At 39.6% G+C, this 21,584-nt stretch overlaps 1 protein-coding gene across 2 annotated transcripts in view; it reads left to right on the forward strand.

Moving 5' to 3' along the window:
• trhde.2 (thyrotropin releasing hormone degrading enzyme, tandem duplicate 2) overlaps positions 1–21,584 on the forward strand; it is a 222,734-nt gene that overhangs the window by 138,956 nt on the left and 62,194 nt on the right. For both annotated transcript variants that reach the window (XM_039600662.1, XM_039600661.1), the window contains exon 6: positions 21,223–21,336. In XM_039600662.1, the coding sequence (XP_039456596.1) occupies positions 21,223–21,336 (114 nt within the window). The remainder of the gene's footprint in view (positions 1–21,222; positions 21,337–21,584) is intronic.

Raw genomic sequence — 21,584 nt, forward strand, 5'->3', positions numbered from 1 at the left:
AACACACTCTAAGTGCACGTGTTAACTTCTTAACATCCACCAAGTTACTGGCAACTAGTCTAAAACTGGAATTACAGGTAAGGATCAGTTCTGTCATCCACCGCCCTTTTTATTAACCGCATTGTCTGTATGGAAAAAATAAATTACAACAGAAAAACAGTAAACCTGTCACACTTCATTTGAAGTCCAGCATCTTGTAGTTTCTGAAAACGTGCATATTTTACCCAACCCAACCGTAATGCTTCTGCCGGTAAACTAGTGGTACTAGATTCACTTTACAGATGAGGACAAAATAACCAAAATTATTTTAAAGTTTTATCAAAACTTCTCCAAGTACTGCAGACCAACAAAGACTCAACTTCTGTAGAAGAGGCACCTTAAAGCCAGCCTGAAGTATGCTAGGGAAAACCTGGAGAAAGATTATGAATACTGGAAGTGCGTCCCTTGGTCAGAAGAGGTGAAACTAGAGCTCTTTGGCCAAAGAGATGCTGCTTATGTTTGGAGAAAGAAGGAGGGGCGTACAACCCAAAGAACACCATCCCCACAGTGAAACATGGTGGTGGGAGTATTAGGATGTGGGGATGCTTCAGTGTGTCTGGAAGGTGGAAAGAATCACAAAGAAAGAAGGATATGTTAAGATTTTGAAAGAAATCTGAAGCAGTCAGCTGCAAAACTGGATCTGGGTCATCACTTTGTCTTCCATGTGACAACAACCCGAAACATACGTTGTTCCTGATAAGGAACAATCTCCAGAAGACCACAGTTAAAGTTAGTGATTGTCCTGCACAAAGCTCTGACATGAATCCCATTGAAAATCTGTGATGTGAACTGAAGACCAAGGTATGCCAGAATACCACCAAATTGCAAGAGAAGAATGGGCTAGGATTATTTGGCAGATGTGTAAGACTTGTTGAAAATTACAACAAATGACTGTAAGTTGTTATCCTGCAACAAGGACACACAATTGACCCCTAGCTTTAGGAGAGCTAGTAATTTTAACAGTTATCATTTTTGTTTTTTGTGAGATAATTTTGTTTTTGTGTAAGCATCCAAAATAAAACTAGGATGTTTGGAAAAGCTGTGCTAAAAATTTCTTGTTCTGTTTAACACAACTTGGGAAATATTTTTAACAGATGAAATTTTCATAGAAGCGGTTAAATAATTCTGTCCTCACCTGTTCATATTTCTTAACTTTAACCATGTGGTTTCCACCTGAGAAGTCGATGACTGACAGCCCAGCTCGAGGTCTGTTCCTTCATTCGGTTCATGTTGATGTCTAGAAGGAGGACAGAACCATCAATCATCTGCTTTACAGCCTACAGGAAACAATTTATGTCTTAAACTTTCAATGTCAACCTTTTTCTTCCCAGCTGTCATGTCATTAATCCTCATAACTGCTACAAGCTACAGCTCCTTCTGCCGGCTGGAGCAGTAAAGTAAGATTCACAGGAGAGCTCATATCTAAAGAGTCAGGTTACCCAAAATATGAAAAAATGAATAGTTCTGTGATAGGTGCCTTTTCACTGGACAGCTTTATCCTTTTTTGTATCTCTGGCTATCCTGCTGTTTCTTGTGCATTTCTATTTTATGGTTCACAAGTTATTATAAAATGAAAAAAAATCATTAGGTTCTCATTTACCAGAAAAACACTTTTGACTTGACTGCATTTTATGATTGAGAGGAGAAATCAGTCTCTCACTTTTTATGCTCAGAGAGCACATGTCATCCATACTGGCTTCCTGGCACTGGTTTCCAGTTAGTTTTAGAATTGATTTTGAGGTTTTATTGTTTGTTTTTTAAGTTTTTGCATGGGTTGATACCTCATTACTCCGTGATCATTTTACTTTGCTTTGAGATGCCTGAGGTCTGTTGAGTACATGCTCCAGATGTCCAGATGAGATAGCGATCAGGTCATAGTCCAAGTTGTTGCCATAGCTGAGCCTTAAACATGGAACAAACTGCTTTCACATCAGGACCTCTCTAGCAATCAGCATTTTTTAAAACCCTTTTGAAAACCCATTTTTACTCTTTGCCATTTTAAATCAGCTTGAGTTTAGAATGTTTTTTATTTAGGATTATTTAGGATTGGATTTGTTTAGGAATGGTTTGGGACTGTTTTGAGCTAGTTTCAGATCGGTTTCCGGGGGTGTTCTTTGGACTAGTTCTTGGTTTCCACTGTACTCTTGTGGCTTTAGCTCGGTGGATGTCTCCTCGTGGATTACACCCTGACTCCAGGAGAAAGAAGAAAGAAATCGTTGGGAATCATATGTTGAATTGCAGAATTCTTGTTCTTGTTGTGGGTGAAGATCATTCTTGATTCTGTCTGAATAATCAGCTCATTGTTGTGCCACACAACAATTCTAAGAAGATGCACCTCTGTAAGGCTGGGTGTTGGATGAAAATATTTGATAAGATCATTTTTTTAACAATTAATTGCTTCAAGATTGATTTTATAGCTTATAGCTTTTCTATAGCTTTTGTAATATTAAAAGCCGGTGGTTGTTCTGCTTTGCTTTAATACCATAAACAAACACTCTGCATTACACATTATGAGAGCTCTAGTGCTCTAATGGGTTTTTAATCTGTGACTAGACTAACAGTGTAATTTCACACCAACACAAATTAACCATGCTAGAAAAAAATGTTTGCTTTGAACAAAAGGATCAGGTTATAGGTGTGAGAGTGCACTTTTATTTTTTCACTGGTAAAAGGCAACAAGTAGAACAATAAGTATGACACATGGCTTTATATAAATCTTAATGACTTTGAGACGGCCTTCGACGGTTTTCGGAGGAACACCCTCTGTGGTCCTATAAAACATTATGGCATCTCTGGGAAGATCATACACATCATAAAGACCTCTTATAACAAGATTGCTGCGTCTTTCTGTACGATGGCCACTTATCAGCAAGCCTCAGAGTCCAAACTGAGTGAAACAAGGTGATGTGATTGCACCTTTTTCTTCCTATTGGTTATTGAATGCATTGTGGTGGAAATAGTAAAAAAAAAAAGGTGCAATGGTGCAAAGGTGGACCTTCTGGCAGCAGCTGTAGATGATTCTGACTGTGCAGACGACCTTTCACTTCACTCAAACAGTAATGAATACTAACAGGTCCTGCCAACATCCAAGGTATGTATGAAGTCGTAAACTGCACCAAAAATAGTCCAATAATACTGAAATGAGTCGGTCCAGGACATGGAGAATAACCAAGATGACAAATTATGGCGATAAGTGGTCAGACAAAATAAAGGATCGGGCAATGTTGGAACAACCTAAGGGGGAATTTGAGAGGAAGATATTAAAGAAGAAATTTGAAAAAAAAAAAATCCAGCACTTTCCTCAAGGAAAATGAAAGAAAATCAGACCACCGACCATCTAGTGCAGGGATGTGGAAGGAAAGGTGCAAAAATAGGGTCAGTCCTACAGCACCCTCAAAACAATTGCAAAAGACAGAAGTGGGATAGCAGTGAAATAATCAATGACCTCTGCTGCTCTCAGGTCCAAAGGGCACGTCAAGTTACACTGCAGTGTTTTTCACAAGCTGCTTTCTCAGTCAGGTCCCTGGAGTCACTGTGGTTCTTAGGTACAAATATGAATTCTGATTATTAACATAAAGAGAACACAAAACAACAAATGAGTTGATTTGTTTAAACATCTGTGCTCGATTTGACTCTGTGATCTCTCAGACCTGGTCCTCATGGAGACAGGAGAGCACATGCATGCACTGTGCGTATGCGTGTGTGTGTGTGCGTGTGTGTGTGTGTGTGTGTGTGCGGGTGTGTGTGTGTGTGTGTGTGTGTGTGTGTGTGTGTGCTGAAGCTGTCAGGCTGTATATTTTTCCCTGCAGTATTTTGGTTCAAAGTGGATCATTTATTACTGCAGTCCATGTTTGCATACAGTTCATTACAATAGAAGGAGCCATAAATCATCTCATTGTTTGCTCCCGCTCTACCTGTCTGTCGGTTTCCCTTTATTCTTGCTGGTCTTCTTCCTTTCTTTCCTTTCCTTCTGAGTTTTTCATTTATATTTGCCTCACACTAACGCTCAGCTGTCCTTGTCTATCAGTTCATTCTGGAGTCGCAGAATGATTTCCTCCATCTGCAGTTGTTTCCAGTCTTCTTTGACCTTTGTCCACTGACCTCTTGACCATCAGTTGTGATGCTGCTGATGTGGGAAGTCTGTGGAAAGTTTTAAAGTCCAGAAAATCGAATATTCTTGAGTTCCAAAAAGTCAAGCTAAGCCCCAGTTATGGCAGCTGTGACACCAGCCAGTGGCTCAGCTCCTACCCTTTGGGTTCCACATCTCATACAGGGTGTAATACTTAAATGTCTTTCTGCTTTCTCTGCAAAGTAACTGCAACATTAACTTAATTGTAAAGCACAGCCTGTTTAATAAATAAATTCCATGATAAACAATCTTAAAGCATTAATAAGCATGTGTACAGCCTGGTATTCATTCAGATCTGTATAGCATGTTCAACTGACAGGAATGATTGAATCACTGAGTGTTAAGTGGAGTAGGAGGATGATGACCATCATGCACAGATTTAAGAGATTTGGTAGATTACAAAACACAGAACATCAAAAAATACAGTCGGCAAAAAGCATAACATTGTAATGGAATAACAGATGAGCTGTTATAGATGTGCTATAGCACAAATCTAGACCATAAGAAAGACCTTCTGAGGTAGAGCAGATCGTCTACTAATCAGAAGCTCGGTGGTTTTGATCCCTGGCTGCTCCAATCTGTGTGCCAAAGTATTCTTGGACAAGATACTTAACCCCGAGTAGCTCAATGCATTCAATGTTATAAAAACGTTAGATCACACATGTTAGGGCTTGTACAAATGTGAGTGTGAATTGCTGAATGAGACATGTTGTATGAAGAGCTTTGAGTGCTCAAGTAAAGCAGAAATGCGAATGAGTCCATACTAAGAGTCTCAGTGCTGGCTTTCAGACAGCAGGGCCAAAAAGTTGAAAAGCTGTTGCTACACCTCCCAGCCATGCTTGCTGTTAGTAATATGACCCGCTGTGTGATTAATTGTGCTGACAGACCATCCAAGAAGTCTGTGCTCTGGCTCTAATGAGTGAAATACTTGTATTTGATTTTTCTGTTACTGGGTACTAATGAGCAGGTTTCACTCATGCTGTTCATGATTGAAACTTGCTAACACAACATGCAAGTCTGAGCTGATATCTCCACACATCCATGCAAATGTGGTCACTTCCAGCTCCAATAACCTAACAGCCAAAATGCTAACCCTGAATCTTCAAAATGGGGCTTCACAAAACACCATGTACATCTGCACTGAGCTGTCTGCATGTCCATCCCATCAGACCACCTGAAAAGAAAAACCATGATGTTAAAATTCCAGAGTTAATCCTAAAAAAGTATAAATTTGTCAGTGCCTTAAAAAAACAGTAGAATCACAGTAGACGTGTTGGCAGAACATCTACAAAAATTTCCTTTTGATTGTTATTTTGCTCAGCATATCAGCTTATTCCAGGATATTTATTAACACATAATTAACGGCGCATACATGAAATTGTTTTTTTTTTTTTGTGAAATACTGAGGAAAATCTTTTCTTTAGATGCTTTATTAATCTGTCTGCCCACAGCCTCCTGTGCTGTTCCACTACTGAAGGACAGGAGGGTTTAATCAATAATAATGTGTGAGAGGAATACAGTTATATTTAGCCTTGTGTGTGTGTGTGTGTGTGTGTGTGTGTGTGTGTGTGTGTGTGTGTGTGTGTGTGTGTGTGTGTGTAGATGTGTGTGTTTGTCGTGTTTGCGTTGAGCTGCCTCCTGCTCATGTCCGAGGCTAATTAACAGACCATAAACAAACATCTAACACCCTGTGTGGGTTTCCTTTTGTGAGTGTGTCCACGTTTGTGTCTGTTCAAGGCTTATTAGGAAGGCTGAACACACTCCTGCAGTCGCTACACAGTGGGCGATCACACACATACTCTGCATACACACATTTAAAAACCTCACATTAAATAGCTATAATGAACCTCAAACACAGTGACGGGTGTATGCTCTGTGTAAATGTGTGCATGAACTGCTGTGCACTGTGAAGGGATGAATTGAAAACCAAAGACAAAAAAAAAATCGTTTCATATGTATTTGGAAAAATAAATGTTTCCCCTCTTTGTTCTCAGCTTGATGCTCCATAACACACCTTACATCAGGTAGCTTCAAGGTGAGACTAATACTGGAAACTGGTAGAAGGAGTACAAATAATAAGTCCAAATTTATTGAGAAAGGCCTTTCACTGACAGGTAGTCACAAGACACTGAAGAACAAAACACAGTAAAATTGTCGAATTTAGGAAAGAGTGAGGACCCCAAATGGAGACTTGTAGACAGGCATTAAATAGAAACAAGTTTTTTTGAAGGCAAAATACATACACACATACATGCATACAGAATACCAGGCAAACACTAGTATTCCTATGTATACTAGGGAGCTAGGAAACCATAAGACTACAGAAACCAGGACCAGTAATGGAACAGGATGAGACGAGGGCTAGAGACACAGGATAGTCAGGGAGATGGAGAAACTGTAGGGAACAGTGCTGGAACTAATCGGTGAAAATAAAACTGAATACTAAACACACAAGACAAAGTTTACCAAAAAAAAAACAGGAAAAGCTGAAAATGACACAATAGGAAACACGTAACATGAAGGCCAAGCAAGGTACAAGGGAACATTAAACCAAAACCAAAATACTAAACTGAGACTACAAAACCAACAACATCCGTAACTGAGGATGAATAACAAGAAATACAAAATGGTGAAAAAACAACAGGAAGCAAACGGAACATTATGGATGATAAACAGAACTGAATGCTCGATCAAAGAACCCGGATCATAACAAAATTGAAGAAGATGTAATAGGAAATTAAACTGCAAACAACAACAGTCCACAGTTTTAATTTCAATAAGACTTAAAGTTAAGACATGCCTGCATTTATTGACTGAAGCTCTCAGTTTTTTGTGTTTTTGGAGCATTTTTCTTGTATTAATTCGACCATCTCTTTGTCTGTCGATGAAGCGTACTAATCAGGTTCGCAAGTGTTAGCTAATAATTCAGCACTTTATCTTGACAAACACTTGATGTGGATTCTTCCACAGCTGAGAAAAGTCTTTTTCCAGCAACACCAAGTTTTTGAAACTTAGCAGTCCTGAAACTTTATGATTTCATATGAGCTGTATTAAAAAACTAAAGCATTGCCTTAGTGTTGCAAATGTTAACTGGAGCACCAAATATGTATTACTCTTTCACTGAAAATAGTCCCCAACAAGTGCCCTATAATCTGCTGTTTGAATGAAGTTCTGGGTAAAAAAGACCGAGCCCAGCTGTTTTGGGGAAATTGCTGAGACTGTAACCCAAATTAATGATTTCAAATGTGCTGTTTCTAAAAGTGTCCTAGAGCTGTAAATGTTAACTGGAGCACCAAATGTGTATTACTGCTCACATAAAAATGGCTCCCGTTTGATTAATATTTAGCTGAAACAACAGTGCCCAGCTGTTTTTTAAGAAATGACTGAACCTTTATGTTTTAATATTGACGATATTAAGATGTTTCTAAAAATCTGTGTGCTCATCCAGAACCTTAAAGTCTAGGAAAGTCCCGCTGAAAGTTTTCAGAATGGAATAATAAATTGTTGCTTTTTGTGTCAGTTTGTGTATTTTTTTTTTTATTGTATTCACAGTTGCTCTGAGGTTGAGTTGTGGTTAATTAGAAGTCATACGCAGTTCAGTATGTTTCCCTCTTTCAGTCTGTGTCTTCAGGCTCAGGAACTTTCCTTTGATTGGCTCTGACAGAACACATCAAAAAACACAGACACACTGTTGCAGTGAGTTCAATGTGCAGTTTCTTCTGCAGTAAATTAAAAGTTGTGTCAGTTTTCCCTTTTTTTTTTCTCGTCCAGCAGCATCAGTTTGAACTGCATGCACTTGTAGACTCGATGGAAGTGTGGAGGGACTGTCAGGGAAACAATGGGAATTACAGAGCTGTGCACATGCTTTGTCTGACAAACTGTCACCTGAACCCGCCCTCTCTCTTTGCTCACTGTCACACAACCATCATCAATAAATTACTGTAAGCTTAAGCTAACAACACCAGCTCCGACTCTCTGATGGCAGAGGTTCTTGCCAACACATGAAGAGGAGACTTTCAGTACATTGCACTCAGCTATGTTATTTGAAACTTGTCAGAGATTGGGCCAATTGTGACTCAGCATTATTTTTTTGGCTTAAAAACAGGGAAAGAAAATCAACTACACTTCACTATAAAACCCTCAGGAGTCAGCTATCTGTCTTGGCTTGTGCCGTCTGCACTGTTCTGGGTTTAGAAAATCTGCAGTGAAGCTTTTGGCTCATCCAGCTGGTCTATGTGTTTTGGGAGTTCAGAGCTTCAGAACTTGATATCATGCCTGTCAGTATGGATTGGCAGCACATGGTGCCCTTTGGTGTCAGCCAGTGCAATTTGATTTGTTTTGCTTTCACACATGTTTAGTTGGGGTACAAAAACTACTTGTCATGTTTAGGAAACGTTGTGGTTTGGGTTCACTTCTTTGGGGCTTTATATGAGACACTAACTAAGGTATCCCTTTTTTCCACACACTATGCAACAAGTTGGGAATGAATACAACTGGTCTAGAGCTCTGCAGGCAACTTTTAGAACTGGTCTATGTACAATGAGACTTGTGTTGAAATAATCCAGAACTTTGGAAACACAGCTCAAACAGTTTAGAACTCTGTGCCATGCCTATTAGACTAGATCTCCCTTATCCATAGTCTATCCAACAAACTTTTGAGCTAAGATATAGTTGGTCCAGAGAAAGCAAAGAACCTTAAACCATGTCCAAAATTCTCAGAACTTGTCAGGCTGCTAGCTGCTGTGTTTGCTGCAGATTCAATAGCCCAAGAAGTCTGTAGGGATGCTGTCTGTCCTGAACCAACTTGAACAGAAAAGCTTGTCTGTTAGGCCAAGTTGGTCCACATACAGAAGATTACTTATTCTTGTTCCAACTGGCAGGAAAGGTTACAGCAAAGTCCAGTTGGTCCAAAACTCTGTAAGGCAGCTCCAACTGCATCAGTGTGAAAGTTGTGTGCAGTTTTATGTAATCCCTCATTCATATGTGGTCCATATTTCAGGTTAAAGTGGCCAGGAGTTTTGCAGTAAGCTCTAAGTTTATGGACCAGTTATCTCAGAATACTTCTGGCAGCTTCTTACAACACGTGCTGTGGTCCAGATGCAACTTATCCAGATGCATCTAAGATCTTTTTTTCATTGCCTGTTGGTCTGTAGCATAGGCTATTATCCAAAATCAAGTTTCAAAATTTACCACCATTTGGCCTGTGGCCACTGTTAAATCCCCAAACAAACAGCAGTCGCATAAGTCTTAATTAAGCAGGAGGTTTGAGAGTTTGTTGTGACTGTTGTTGACAGCGCTAATTTCAAATTCAGCCAGTCAGGGTATAAGACCCTGTGAAATTCTCACTAGCTTCACAGATGTGGAGATGTAAACAATATTTGTGCCAAATGACAACCAAGAGTCATTTGGTGTTGGCTGCCGTAGAGCCGTGAGGAGCTCCATCCAAACAGAAAGTGAAAATCAGATTCAGTCCCTCTGCTCAAGTGAGGGATGAATATTTATCAGTGAGGGTCAGGCGGAGGGAGGAGAGGAAGAAGACGATGATCAAAGGCACAGTTCTGCTTTGTTCTAAAGGAGGGGAGAGATGGAAAGAAAGAGGAAAAACAAAGGTGAAGGAAGGAAAGAATGAATCTGTTAAAAAAAAACTAAAGTTTTTTTTATTCTGTTTTAGTGCATTGTTGCATGATCACTTTGAAGCATGTAAGATTTTTCAAACCATGGCAGCAACCTTAATTTAATTTCTAAAAATAAGTTAGTCCATTATACTGGTAAAGTAACTTGGTTCCCCCAAACAACTGCTGTTTATCTGTGAAAATTTCACTCAGCAAAACATGAGCAGTACTTCTAAAGATACAGCATTCATCAGAGTGCCACTTTACCCGTATTAAGGATTATTTAGCTGCTGGGAACTCCTGGGTATACCCAGAGAGCAAGGTTTCCAGATGTTGTACACAAGGTTAGAAGAATAATATAATCTCATGTGGTTGTTGATTGGTGGAAATAGCATTCACTTAACCAATAGCCTAGATGCTTGGCTACCCAGATAACAGTACATTTGGCATGGAGGAGTTTAAGTATCTCAGGGTCTTGTTCATCAGTGACAGCAGAGTTTTGCGGGAGACTGACAGATGGATTGGTGTGAGTTCTGGCTAGTTACCCAAAGAAGGAAATCGGGGATATAAGCAGGACAAACATAGTACTCCACCACCAGTGGAGTAGTTCTCTACACCAGTACTACGTGGAGTACTCCGCGTATGTGGAAGGAAATGTATGTGGAGGAAACCCTTGCCTCTGGAGGAAGGGTTTCCTCCAGAGGGTGGAAAGATGCACAAGGAGCTCAGTCATTTGGAATAGAGTCAGAGTAGACTTATTACACTTCAACATTTAATGGAACAAGTTAAGGTAGCTCATGGTCGCCTTTTTGGTGAGGTGTTTTGGAAGTAGACACACTGGAGAGATTACATCCCTCAGGTGACTTGGAAATGCTTAGCTGTCCCAATAGAAGAGGTGGAGGAAGTCTATGGAGAGAGAGATCTGGGCTTCTCTGCTTAGACTCCTGCCCCGAAGGAACTGGATAGATGGGAGAAAATGGATGGAAAAAGAAACAGTTTTTCTGTAGTACATAGGGAGATCTATGTACAACAGAAAAACGTTAATCCCACCTTCATATGAAAGTACCCTTTGGGTCAGCTGAGAAAAATACCAAACAGCTAACCAGCTAGTTCTACATTTGGTAGTTACTTACCAATAGGTTTTTAGGTCTGCAGAGTAAAGTCAAAGCAGAACTGCCTGAGCCAGCAGGGGGCAACTCCACTGATTGCAAAAGTAAGTCCGATTGTGCAGAATTTAACGAACAATAACCCTGTCTGTCAACTGAGGATATCAATAAAGCTTTTCCAGAAAAGTCTCAGCAACTAATTTTAAGTCGTATTTGAAACTACAAGTTGCCCATTATGCAAATTCATGTTATTTTTAGAGTAAAGAAGCCAATAAAGCAGATTAAATTTTAAGGTACAGGTTTACAGCTACCTTGTGATTAACAAGTCACTATAATATGAGGAAAACATAAGATGTTGAACTTTACAGCTATGCTCAACTGTAAAATCAAAGGTGGCCCATTGTTGTTTCCTACCTTGATTGTAACGAAGAAGCTAGTTAAGCGTAACTGTATTGTATCACAAACAAATTCAAGTTGTAAAGACTTCAAGATACTAGAATAATATGAAATTAGGGTGCAAGTGCTAAACAATGGTAGGATGACTTTCACGCATCTGTATCTTCATGTTTGTGACGGTGTGTGAATCCAGTGTGCGATTGGTTCAGTTGCTGGATTTTGTATCACCTGCCAGTCATGGCAATGAGCCTTGCCAGATTCTGCAATGCTTGCTGTAAGCCAGCTCCACAAACGAAGGTACTCATATCACCTGACAAGGATACTTGTCAGTGCTTGGTATTTGTTTTCTTTCTACAATTAGAAATGTGCTTTAACGTAGAATGGAACGATCAGTGCTTTTTATTCTTACTGTCGAGACTGCAGATCAAAGCTCGTCTACTCAGAGGGCAAAAAGCTCAGTGAAAAACATGAGGAAACTTTTAGTTTAGAATAGTTCAAAACACTTATTACAAATTAAGTCATTTAAATCATCAAATTTTCATATCTGAGAGAGTAAGTGGTCTGCTGTAATCTATCATATTTCAAAAGGAAACCATGCAATATTGCTCATCAATACTATAGAAACTTCAAAACAAGACACCCCAAAAAGCCAGATGATCTGATGAGATTGTGGAGCACCTGTCTGCATAGATTTGCATATTAATGAGAGAACAATGATCTCCCAGAAATTGCTGAAACTCCTTTATACTTTAACAAGTTCAAATTGATACCAGATGTGTAGCATTGCCTATGAGCTAATTAGCTTAATTAGAAGGAAACGGATAACTAAAGAACAATATGTACCAGAGCAGATGATGGGATTACATTTTGTTTGGCCTCACTGCATGGATTTGCATATTAATGAGGTAAAATTGTTTTAAAGCTTAGCATCGTTGATGACAAATTACTTCTTTTTTGTGACCGTGCTCTTTTCTCATGGTGGGACATAAGGAGATCGAAGCACTGTTTGTTGTACTTTATAAGCTATCTGCAACAACTAGAAAGGAACCTAATCCCAATTCTGTGTTATTGATACTGTTTCATAATTTTCTGAACTCTGTGGGTAATATAACCATTTTACAGTTTGCCATCTTTGGGGTAGGGACTGGGCCAGTTCACCTTTCCTGAGCAATCCTTAAAACAAACATCGATTTCTGTGTTTCTGCTTTGCATTCATGCATTTGTCTCTGTCACTTTCTCAGCTTTTACTAAATTTAAAAGCCAGACACCATGTCCCATCTCTCTATGCCTCCTTTTACTGACTCATCATCTTTCTTCCTGACGTTGGACTTTTCTTTCCTGCGTCTTGAGCCTCAGCAGTCTTTCGCTTCACCTTTGAATGTTTTCTTTTTTTGGCTTTCCTTGCTGCACTTTATGAACAACCCCACCTACCTACAATACATGTGTTTAACCATGGAAACAGCATAACCATAGCAACCCGAATCAACCCCCTCTCCCTCCCAGCAGAAATGGCCGACCCACCAGAGGCGTTTTTGTGTTTTAATGAGGCTGAAACACCATGAGAGACGACAGAAAAGCTAATGAAGACAAGTGCGTTAAAAAAACTACAGAAGTTGTCATTTTTAATTAGCAGAGAAGTCGTAACAAGTATGGAGGATTAGTTCTTGTCATTGGGTCTGTCACCATGAAAGGAAAAATTCTCTGCAGTGTAAAAATTCATTATATTTTCTATTTGTCAAAAAGCTTGAACAAACTACACCAGCATGAATCAGCACGATGGGAACTGAAAACTTACTGACCCACTTCCACCGTTATCAACCAGCTGGATAAAAAGTGAAATCCTTTTAAAGCAGGAGAACAGAGAATCAAATGTAAACTGTCATGTTTAATGGAAGAGCAACTCAGCAGCAGTTTGTCTGATAGAGAAAAATCAAAGTGATTTTACTGCACGCTAGAAACCCGTTCTTTGATCAGAATCTTTATTATTTTAACAGAAAAATACACAAACTTCCCTAATTTCTGTTGGTGGACAAAACCAGTCTATCGTTTTTTTTTTAATTTATCCTTTCACAGCAGAGATTTTTACTGAATGCACCATCATGAACTACCAACCATCACATGCAGCGTGTTTTGTAGCAACAAATTAAACTGAACTCAACTGTAAAAATGTTTGAGGCTGAGGATAGCTAGCTTTGACTGCCACCCAATCCACAAGGCCTCCTGGGTGCTTTGGTGAGATGTTTCAGTCATGTCCTACTGTGAGAAGTCTCTAGGTGCTGACCTAGTGAATGAGTAGAGAGATTAAATCTCTCTGTTGACTTTGGCTCTCACTTGAAAGAGCTGGAGGAGATTGCTGACGAAAGGTAGATCTGGGCATGTCCCCTTAAACTGCTGCAACCCTGCAACTTGGACCTGGATAAGCATTAGAGGATGGCTGCATAGACTGTTTAGTTTTAACTTTAGGATCACATTCAGCCACCTCACGTGGATTATGTACCAACCTCATTATTTGAAATTCTTGCCATTTTTGTAATATAAGCAGCCACTATCATAGCAGTACATATGGGAAAAGCGCAATAGCTGCCCTTTAAACAGCCCATTTCCATCTGATTTGTGAAAACAGGCCTTCATTTCTGATTAAGTCTCTTCATCAGCTAACGATCTGAATTCACAGTCTAAGAATAGCCTGATGCAAATCTGAGGCAAATGCATTATTTATGATTTCGGGGCTGTATAAATAAAATTCATTTGGCTTGCATCAACTTCTTTACTCCCAAACATCTAGCTAAACAGCAGGGAGTGGTGGAAGTGGAAGTAATGATAATGGGATAATAGCACTGCATAAATTTACATGTAGAATTTCTACCACACAATTATCTTTATTATATTAAATAACAATGACAAAGGAGGACTCAATGACAAGAAATCACTGTTTACAAATGCCAATATAGTGCTTGGCACACAGCCTTAATCCCTGTCACAACCATTCAATACTGCTGCCTCACAAACTAGCAAACATACAAGCAATCCACATTAATATATTTAGTGCTAAACCCGATAAGAGAGTCAGATAATGAGGAAATATAAATTAAATGTCACTCTACTCATTCACTTCCTCCAACAACAAATCAAGCTAAAGTGACAATTTAGGGGAAGATAAGAAAAATCAAATTTGACTTTATTTAGTCCTTCTCATGGAAAAACGACACCAAACTGAACAGCAGTGACTGACAATAATAAAGAGGGAATAAATTAAACTTACTCCCTTTAACCAAACCTCTTTGTTCCCTGCACTACAACAGTAAGTTAAACTTAATTAACGATAATGGGACGACTGGACTAGAATTCATCCCTTCCTGCAACACAACAGCTGGAGTTTGGACACTAAAATAGGACTACATGAATAAATCTGTTCTGACTTGAAATCTGTTGGCTCCGCCCCACTGAAACATAACCAAACATCAGGGAGTCACATTCATGAACATGAATGAATTAAACTCACTGCAGAGAAAACAGAAAACTAAACTGCAGAGAGTGACGGCAGTGATGGTACATCAGCAATAGACAGTAAGTTAAACTAACATGACAGGACTCGACTCTTTCACTCCCTGTAACAGTTACAGTGAACAGTGATAAAGGTAGAACTAGATAAACTGAATTAATATCACTGGACTGTGACTGATCCATCCTTGCATTAAACACAAAACTTTACAGCACTGACACTGATATGACACGCACAAGTTGGTGAATTATTGTATTGTTCACGGCAAAAGTCTTACTCTCACCTCCCACCAGCTCCTTCAGCACACTGAGTGCCCTAAGGGTCATTTTTCAAAGTGCAGGGTTATAGTACTGGACAGGTGCAGTAGAGTTTAACCCAAACCATGACTTTTATCTAAACATGCTATAGTTCCCAGTCACACAGGCCTAGAAACAGGTTGGCAAACTCCTAGCAACCATTGATTGCTGGGGAATAATGAGCATTCTCTGACCAGTTGCAACTGGTTGCTAGAGTTGATGGCTATCATTGTGAGATTGACACTTCTCCAGTTGTTAAGGAAAAATGTATATTCTCCAACTGGTTGTTAAGTGGTTGCATGTAGCGGCTTGATGTTGCTAGGTCACATCAATCACAATAGTGTGACACTGAAAGCCTTCTGCGATTTTTTTTTTAGTGGCAAGCATGTTGCCGTGGTTGTCTCTACTTCATACTGAAGACGTAAAGTGATTTAATAACACTCACTAACTGCTAGCCAAGATGTAGAACTGTGAAGAGGAAATCGACAACGTTCACCTTCAAAGTAAAAGAAATGCCTTTTGCAATGTATTGGCTTCAGTAGTAAGGCACAGCTCTTACTCTTAAGGCACTTCTTTGAGTTTTACTACTGCTCTGTGACTGGTTAGCTAGTGCTTGTGGATAAGTCAGTGCTTTCCTGCTGTGAATGATCCTTGGCAATCTGTTAGCAATCAAAGCCATCTCAGGGAGTTTTTTGGTGCAGCACCCTCTGTACTCTTTAATATCTTGGGTTATTAACTGGTCTCTGCCTGTGTGACAGAGGCAGCCAGTAAAATAAATGTAATAATAATAATAGTAATAAATAAATGACTGTGATTAACATAAGCTATTGACAGTCGGAAATTTTTTTTGTAGTATTTCCTTTCAATTCAAATTGATTACAAATTGGAAATTTACTACACATAAAAAGTTCATCCATATATATATAAATATATATTTAAATGTAGTTAATAAATGTAAAGGTCTAACAGTCTGGTTACGTTCCAGCAACTGTGTGAGTATCGAGAGGAAGCAGCGACCTTGCACTCCTCCTGATGTGAGTACAACTTCATCTGGCACTGGTTTTCCATCCTATAAACTGCAGTGGTCCCCGCTGTGACTGTAGCTCCGCCTCAGGAAGTTGAACCAGTGTCTGTTGAGCCAGGCATCGGAAGCAGCCAGCTGAACAGCCTGCCAGCTCCCCACAGGGTGGTCGGTTTGAATCCCTGCCCAGACACAGACACAACCTGCCAGACAGTGAGTGAAAGGAGTTAGTATGCATGTCTGGATACATTCTTCAGCTTCACCATATCTACAGGGTGTGTGTGTGTGTGTGTGTGTGTGTGTCCATGCAGGTGAAGAGGTGAATTCCCTCCAAACTGTGCAGGCTTACAGAGCTGCGAAGAAGTGTGCTTCAAAAATATAATGTCACAAAGAGTTTCTATCTTGTCCTCATAAAAAATGCAGTAAAAAGGGAAAATGAATCAAATGAGTGTTTGGTCTATCCAACCTCTGCCTTTAATAGCAGCAGTGCTTCTAAGGGCACTTTCACATGTTTTTTAAGGATCTAGGGAGGCAGACATGTATGGACTACTGAACGGGACTACTACGCAAAGGGACTGAAAGTATCAGAGAGCCACTTTCTCTGCAAAATGATCTCAGAACAAGACCCAGCAACTAGAATGAAATATGATTTAATGAATACAATGTGCAGGAATTCCAATCAGTTACCCTTAAAAATTGTTTTCCTGAAGTGCACCCACAGCTCATTAAGATCTCAGACATGCTGTGCAATATATTTAGAAGCATGATGGGGAAGAAAAGAGACTAAAACCAAGTAAAATATATTTTTTTATTTAAAAAACAGGCGCTGACCAAATTACTTTTTACTCACAGCAGATGTACTGACAAGAATGCTTAGACTGAGTAACACGGTAAAAACAGACTCAAAGGCATTACAAAACCTAACCACATGAATATAAAATGAAGCCAGATTTTAAAAAAAAAAAAAAAAAGTAAAAATGTTTAAAAAAAATAACCAAATTTATATCTGAAATGAGTTCTGCTACAGTTAAACTTAGCTTGTATTTACTAGATCCTGAATGTGGTTAATCACATGAGATTTAACAGAGAGAAGAACTGAGTCAGGGCTTCGCTCACCCCTCTGCAGGTGGGTAGTTTTACTACTGCACAACCCACCTCCACCCTGTCCCCACCTTTTTTATACACCATGTGCTTTCCCTGCCATGTGGGACATGCAGTACTGCTAAATATAAATATCTACAAATGTCAACAACACTTTCAAAATCAATTCTATTTTTCAGTAGTAACCACTCAAAGTAAAGCAGCTGTTAATTAAACCAGCTAAGATTAGGTTGCTGTGGTTAACACTATTACAGGAGGGTTCCTGGTTGGCTTCAGCCTTTATTTGTGGTCTTTGCATGTTCTCCCCATCCTTGTGTGGGTTTGCTCCAGGTGTTCTTGTTATCTCCCCCAGCAAGATTTCTTTGTTAGGCTAATTGGTTCAGTTAACTCAGCCTTTCCTGGGTCTACCCTGCTCTGTTTAATATGATTTAGGAGTAAGGTTTGGCTGTGTTACACCCACATCCTAAACATGCACATTACAATAACGACTAGAACACCTTTTCCAATTTAGTCTAACACATTTTGGCCTTGCTGATCTTCTGTCACGAGTTTTCAATTTCAGAATGCCAAACAAACAAGAAATCTATAAGAAGGGGTTTGATGCTAATCAAACCCGACCCATAACAGCCCCCATCAGTACTGACCAGGCTGCTAGTCTTTGTGAAGTTAAGAAGGTAATTATATTTTAGGAGGAAATATCAATTCCTATAAATCTGTATGTAGTAGTTATAGACATTTAGGACATTGTACTGGGAGCACAGTCGACACATATAGAACCTCATTTGATTCTAATTACTGAACTGTCACAAACATTAGTGTTGTTTTACATCATTTGAAACTTTTACCTGTTTTTAGTACACTTTGAAACTTGAACCCATGATCTCATAAGGAAATTATTCACTGAGATCAGAGAGTATGGGAGGCTAGGCCTGTGTGCCCATCGACTTCTTCAACTGAAAGTCTTTACCCAGCTGCAGGAGTCGCCCTCTGCAGGCCATTAGAAAGAACGCAGGTTTCAGCCATTTCTGAGCAGGTTTGCTTTTCAGACCCAGAAGCTGCATCTGTTTTGTTGTTAGAATCTATGGAAAGAAGCCATAAAATGACATTTTAACTGCTCTGCGCACTAGTAGGCAATACTAAATGAGATAGAAAGCAGCAAAGACTCACGATTAACAACCCGGGCAAGAAAATAACAACACAAAGATGTAAATCATCGACCAGCAAGAGTCACAAAATGCCTGAGTCAGCATTGCAGTGTGCAGATGTTTTTGTCCTTTCAGCCCCAATGATTAACTTGGTTCCAATCCTGCCCTTCATTATATTTTGTAATTTCTGCTTTGACAATTTTACAAGATGTCTTCAAAAAGAGCTGCAGCATCTCCACCACCTGGTAGAGTTTGATTATCTGCCTCATATGCCGCACTCGACTGAAGTGGATTTCCTCGCCCCCGCTGCTACATAAAGAGGGCCAGCCTCTGTTTTTTGATGAAGGCGGATGCTCAATGTTCTCCTTCACTTCTGAAACAAATAAAAAACCCTGGTCATTAATTTCTGATGCACTGAGCTATCGCTCTGCTGGGTGACAGCATCTGTCGAAAGCTCCAGTAACTAATTGCATGAAAGCCAGTGCTGTTGTTGTTGGTCGGGGGATTAGCTTTTGTGCCCTTTTTGATTTATATGGAAAGACTCATAACACCACACTGCATAATTAAGTCTGACTTGTTTCAGCTGCTTGCAGATTTACCCAAAAACACTGAACACACACACACACACACACACACACACACACACACACATATATGCACAGTCTAGGTACGTCTCTACTTGACCACACAAACTTTGATCAGTTGAAGGACAATTTACTACAGAAATGCTGCCAAACGTACAGTCTCACACTCACTGTGCTGATGTATCAAAACTGCAGTGTGTGCTGTTTCTACAGATGGAACTTTAATCAGGGTTTAAAGGAATTTCGAGGTAAACTTTTTTCTTTGTGCGTCTGAAGGTTTAAAGGGAACGCTCAGACTCAGAAACAAAGCTGGTAGAGACGCCCGTTTGTTCCCCACCGTTTTCATTCAAACTGCGTCGCCAGGAAACAGCTTGGATCCAATAAATTACTCCTGTGGCTGCGCGTTTCGCTATCAGCAAAGTTCACTCTATTTTCTTACGTGCTCTGCCTTTATTAGACTTCACTGCTGGTTTACTCTGACGAGGCTCCGAGGCAGCTTGAGAAAAGGCTCACAGTCCAATCAGGTGGTACCGTGCCAGCTAAATGAGAGCCAAAGCCTCCCCTTCCTTTGTCACACTTTGGAGCACCGTTGTTGGTTGCCCTATGGTGTTGTTGATGAGTGAACCTGCCTCATCACATCAGCTCAGAGCAGGCAAGGAAGCCAAGTCGGTCCTTCAGGAGGGGCAGGACTTGGAAGGCCGTACTCTCCCTGCTCAGAATTTGTTTGGATTTAATTGGATTTTCTTTCCTATGCACAACAAAAACAGTTTTGTATGTTCTAAAGATGGAAATATGAAATTTTATTCATTCTACAGGAGTGGTTGAAGAGCTGGTAATAAACTAATCTCGGACATATTGGACTAAAACCACTATGGAAATTCTGTGACTGTGGCGTCAGCATTCGGTTTTTGATTTTTACATAAATATCTTGACAGATATTGGATAGTTTGAAGTTTAATTGCCTGTATCTAAATATATGATACATATCTCCTAGTATTTGTAACTTTCTGAAAGACACAAATTCACACCCACTTCACGGTGTGACTGTGGAACTCAGAGTGGATTATTTGTGGCAATTTTCATGCGTACAACTCACTGAAAAACAATCTGTTTTTGTATAATTTCAGCAATTTTGAACTTCACTCTAAAAGCAAAACAACCAGCTTTAAGAGATAAATTGATGGACATTAGTAATAAATTGCTTCATACCACATAAGCAGCAATTTCATGCAAACATGACTAAACTTCCATATTCGAGTAGAGGACATGTTTACATCAAGCTGCAGCGTCTGGAACTGAAAAATGAAGCTCAAGCAAGTGCCAAAAATTGTAATTCTCAATTGGGCAGTCGAGGCTGGCTCTGAAAATAAACATGTTTACATCCAGGTACAAAAAATAGCATTGGTCTGTTTAACTACTTTATCCCTTCATCAAAACTGTACAGAGGGTGAATTTTTATTTAACTCACCCTTTTAAATGTTTTTAAAGCTTGAATTTAATTTTTAATCAATGGCATGGCCATCCTAACTATCAGGTAGGCGCTGGCACCTTGGTTACATCTCTGAACTGATTCACTTTTATTTTTCACAGTTGCCTTGAGGCACTTTAAATTGTAAGCTAAAGACCCTACAATAATAGAATACCCAAACAATCAGATGATCACCTATGAGCAAGCACTTGGCGACACTGGGAAGGAAGAACTTCCTTTTAACAGGAAAAAAACTTTGACGGAGCCAGGGTAAGGGAGGGGCGGCCATCTTCCACGATGAGTTGGTGGTGAGGGGAAATCTATAATCAATTGGACAAAAACATAATTTTTGTGATTTTGCGTCATTACACCATTAGATTGAAAAACAAATCAAAACAAAGAATCTGACTTTCACCTTTAATTCAAGAGCTGTGACATAAGCATGGCATTAACCACATCTATTTTAATACATAGCTCTTTATTTTGAGAGGCTCAATTGTAACTGGACAGTTGATTGAAAGCCATTTTATGGCCAGGCGAGGGCTATTCTCTCATTAGCTTGTGACAAATTAAGCAAAAAAGATCTATTTCTGTTTCAGTGTAGCGAAGTGAGGGAGGCTTTAATAAACCTAGAGGGTAACTCTCACACTGCTAAGCTTAAGCTTTAAACACAGTGCTCTGAAAGCTAACGAGTGATGCTTCATCCATTCGTTATACACAGTTTATGGTTTGAATATAAGAATGCGTTTCATTAAACAGTTTCATAAGAAATAAGTCTTTAAGACATCAAATCATATGAAATGATTTTGTCTTTGTCTTTCAGTGGTTCGGTGATCTGGTGACTCCAGTGTGGTGGGAGGATGTTTGGCTAAAAGAAGGTTTTGCTCATTTCTTCGAGTACGTCGGGACTGACTTTCTCTTCCCAAAGTGGAACATGGTGAGTGTAAACCTGACTTTTACTTCATTTAAGAGCAGGTATTAATGTGCCAGCCACACTTATAAATATATACGTTTGTTAGAAAGTTACAAACAGCAAACATTTTTATTTTTCATCATCATGACCGCTGAAGTCAGAGAAAACTGCTGTTTAATCTGCAGTAATTTGCCAGTATGGCTCTCGTCTGGTACCTCCTGGCCTTCCCACAGATGGGTGAGCAACATCAAACACCATCGCAGGGTACGGGA

Source organism: Oreochromis aureus, linkage group 17 (assembly GCF_013358895.1).
Source record: "Oreochromis aureus strain Israel breed Guangdong linkage group 17, ZZ_aureus, whole genome shotgun sequence".
NCBI lineage: Eukaryota > Metazoa > Chordata > Actinopteri > Cichliformes > Cichlidae > Oreochromis > Oreochromis aureus.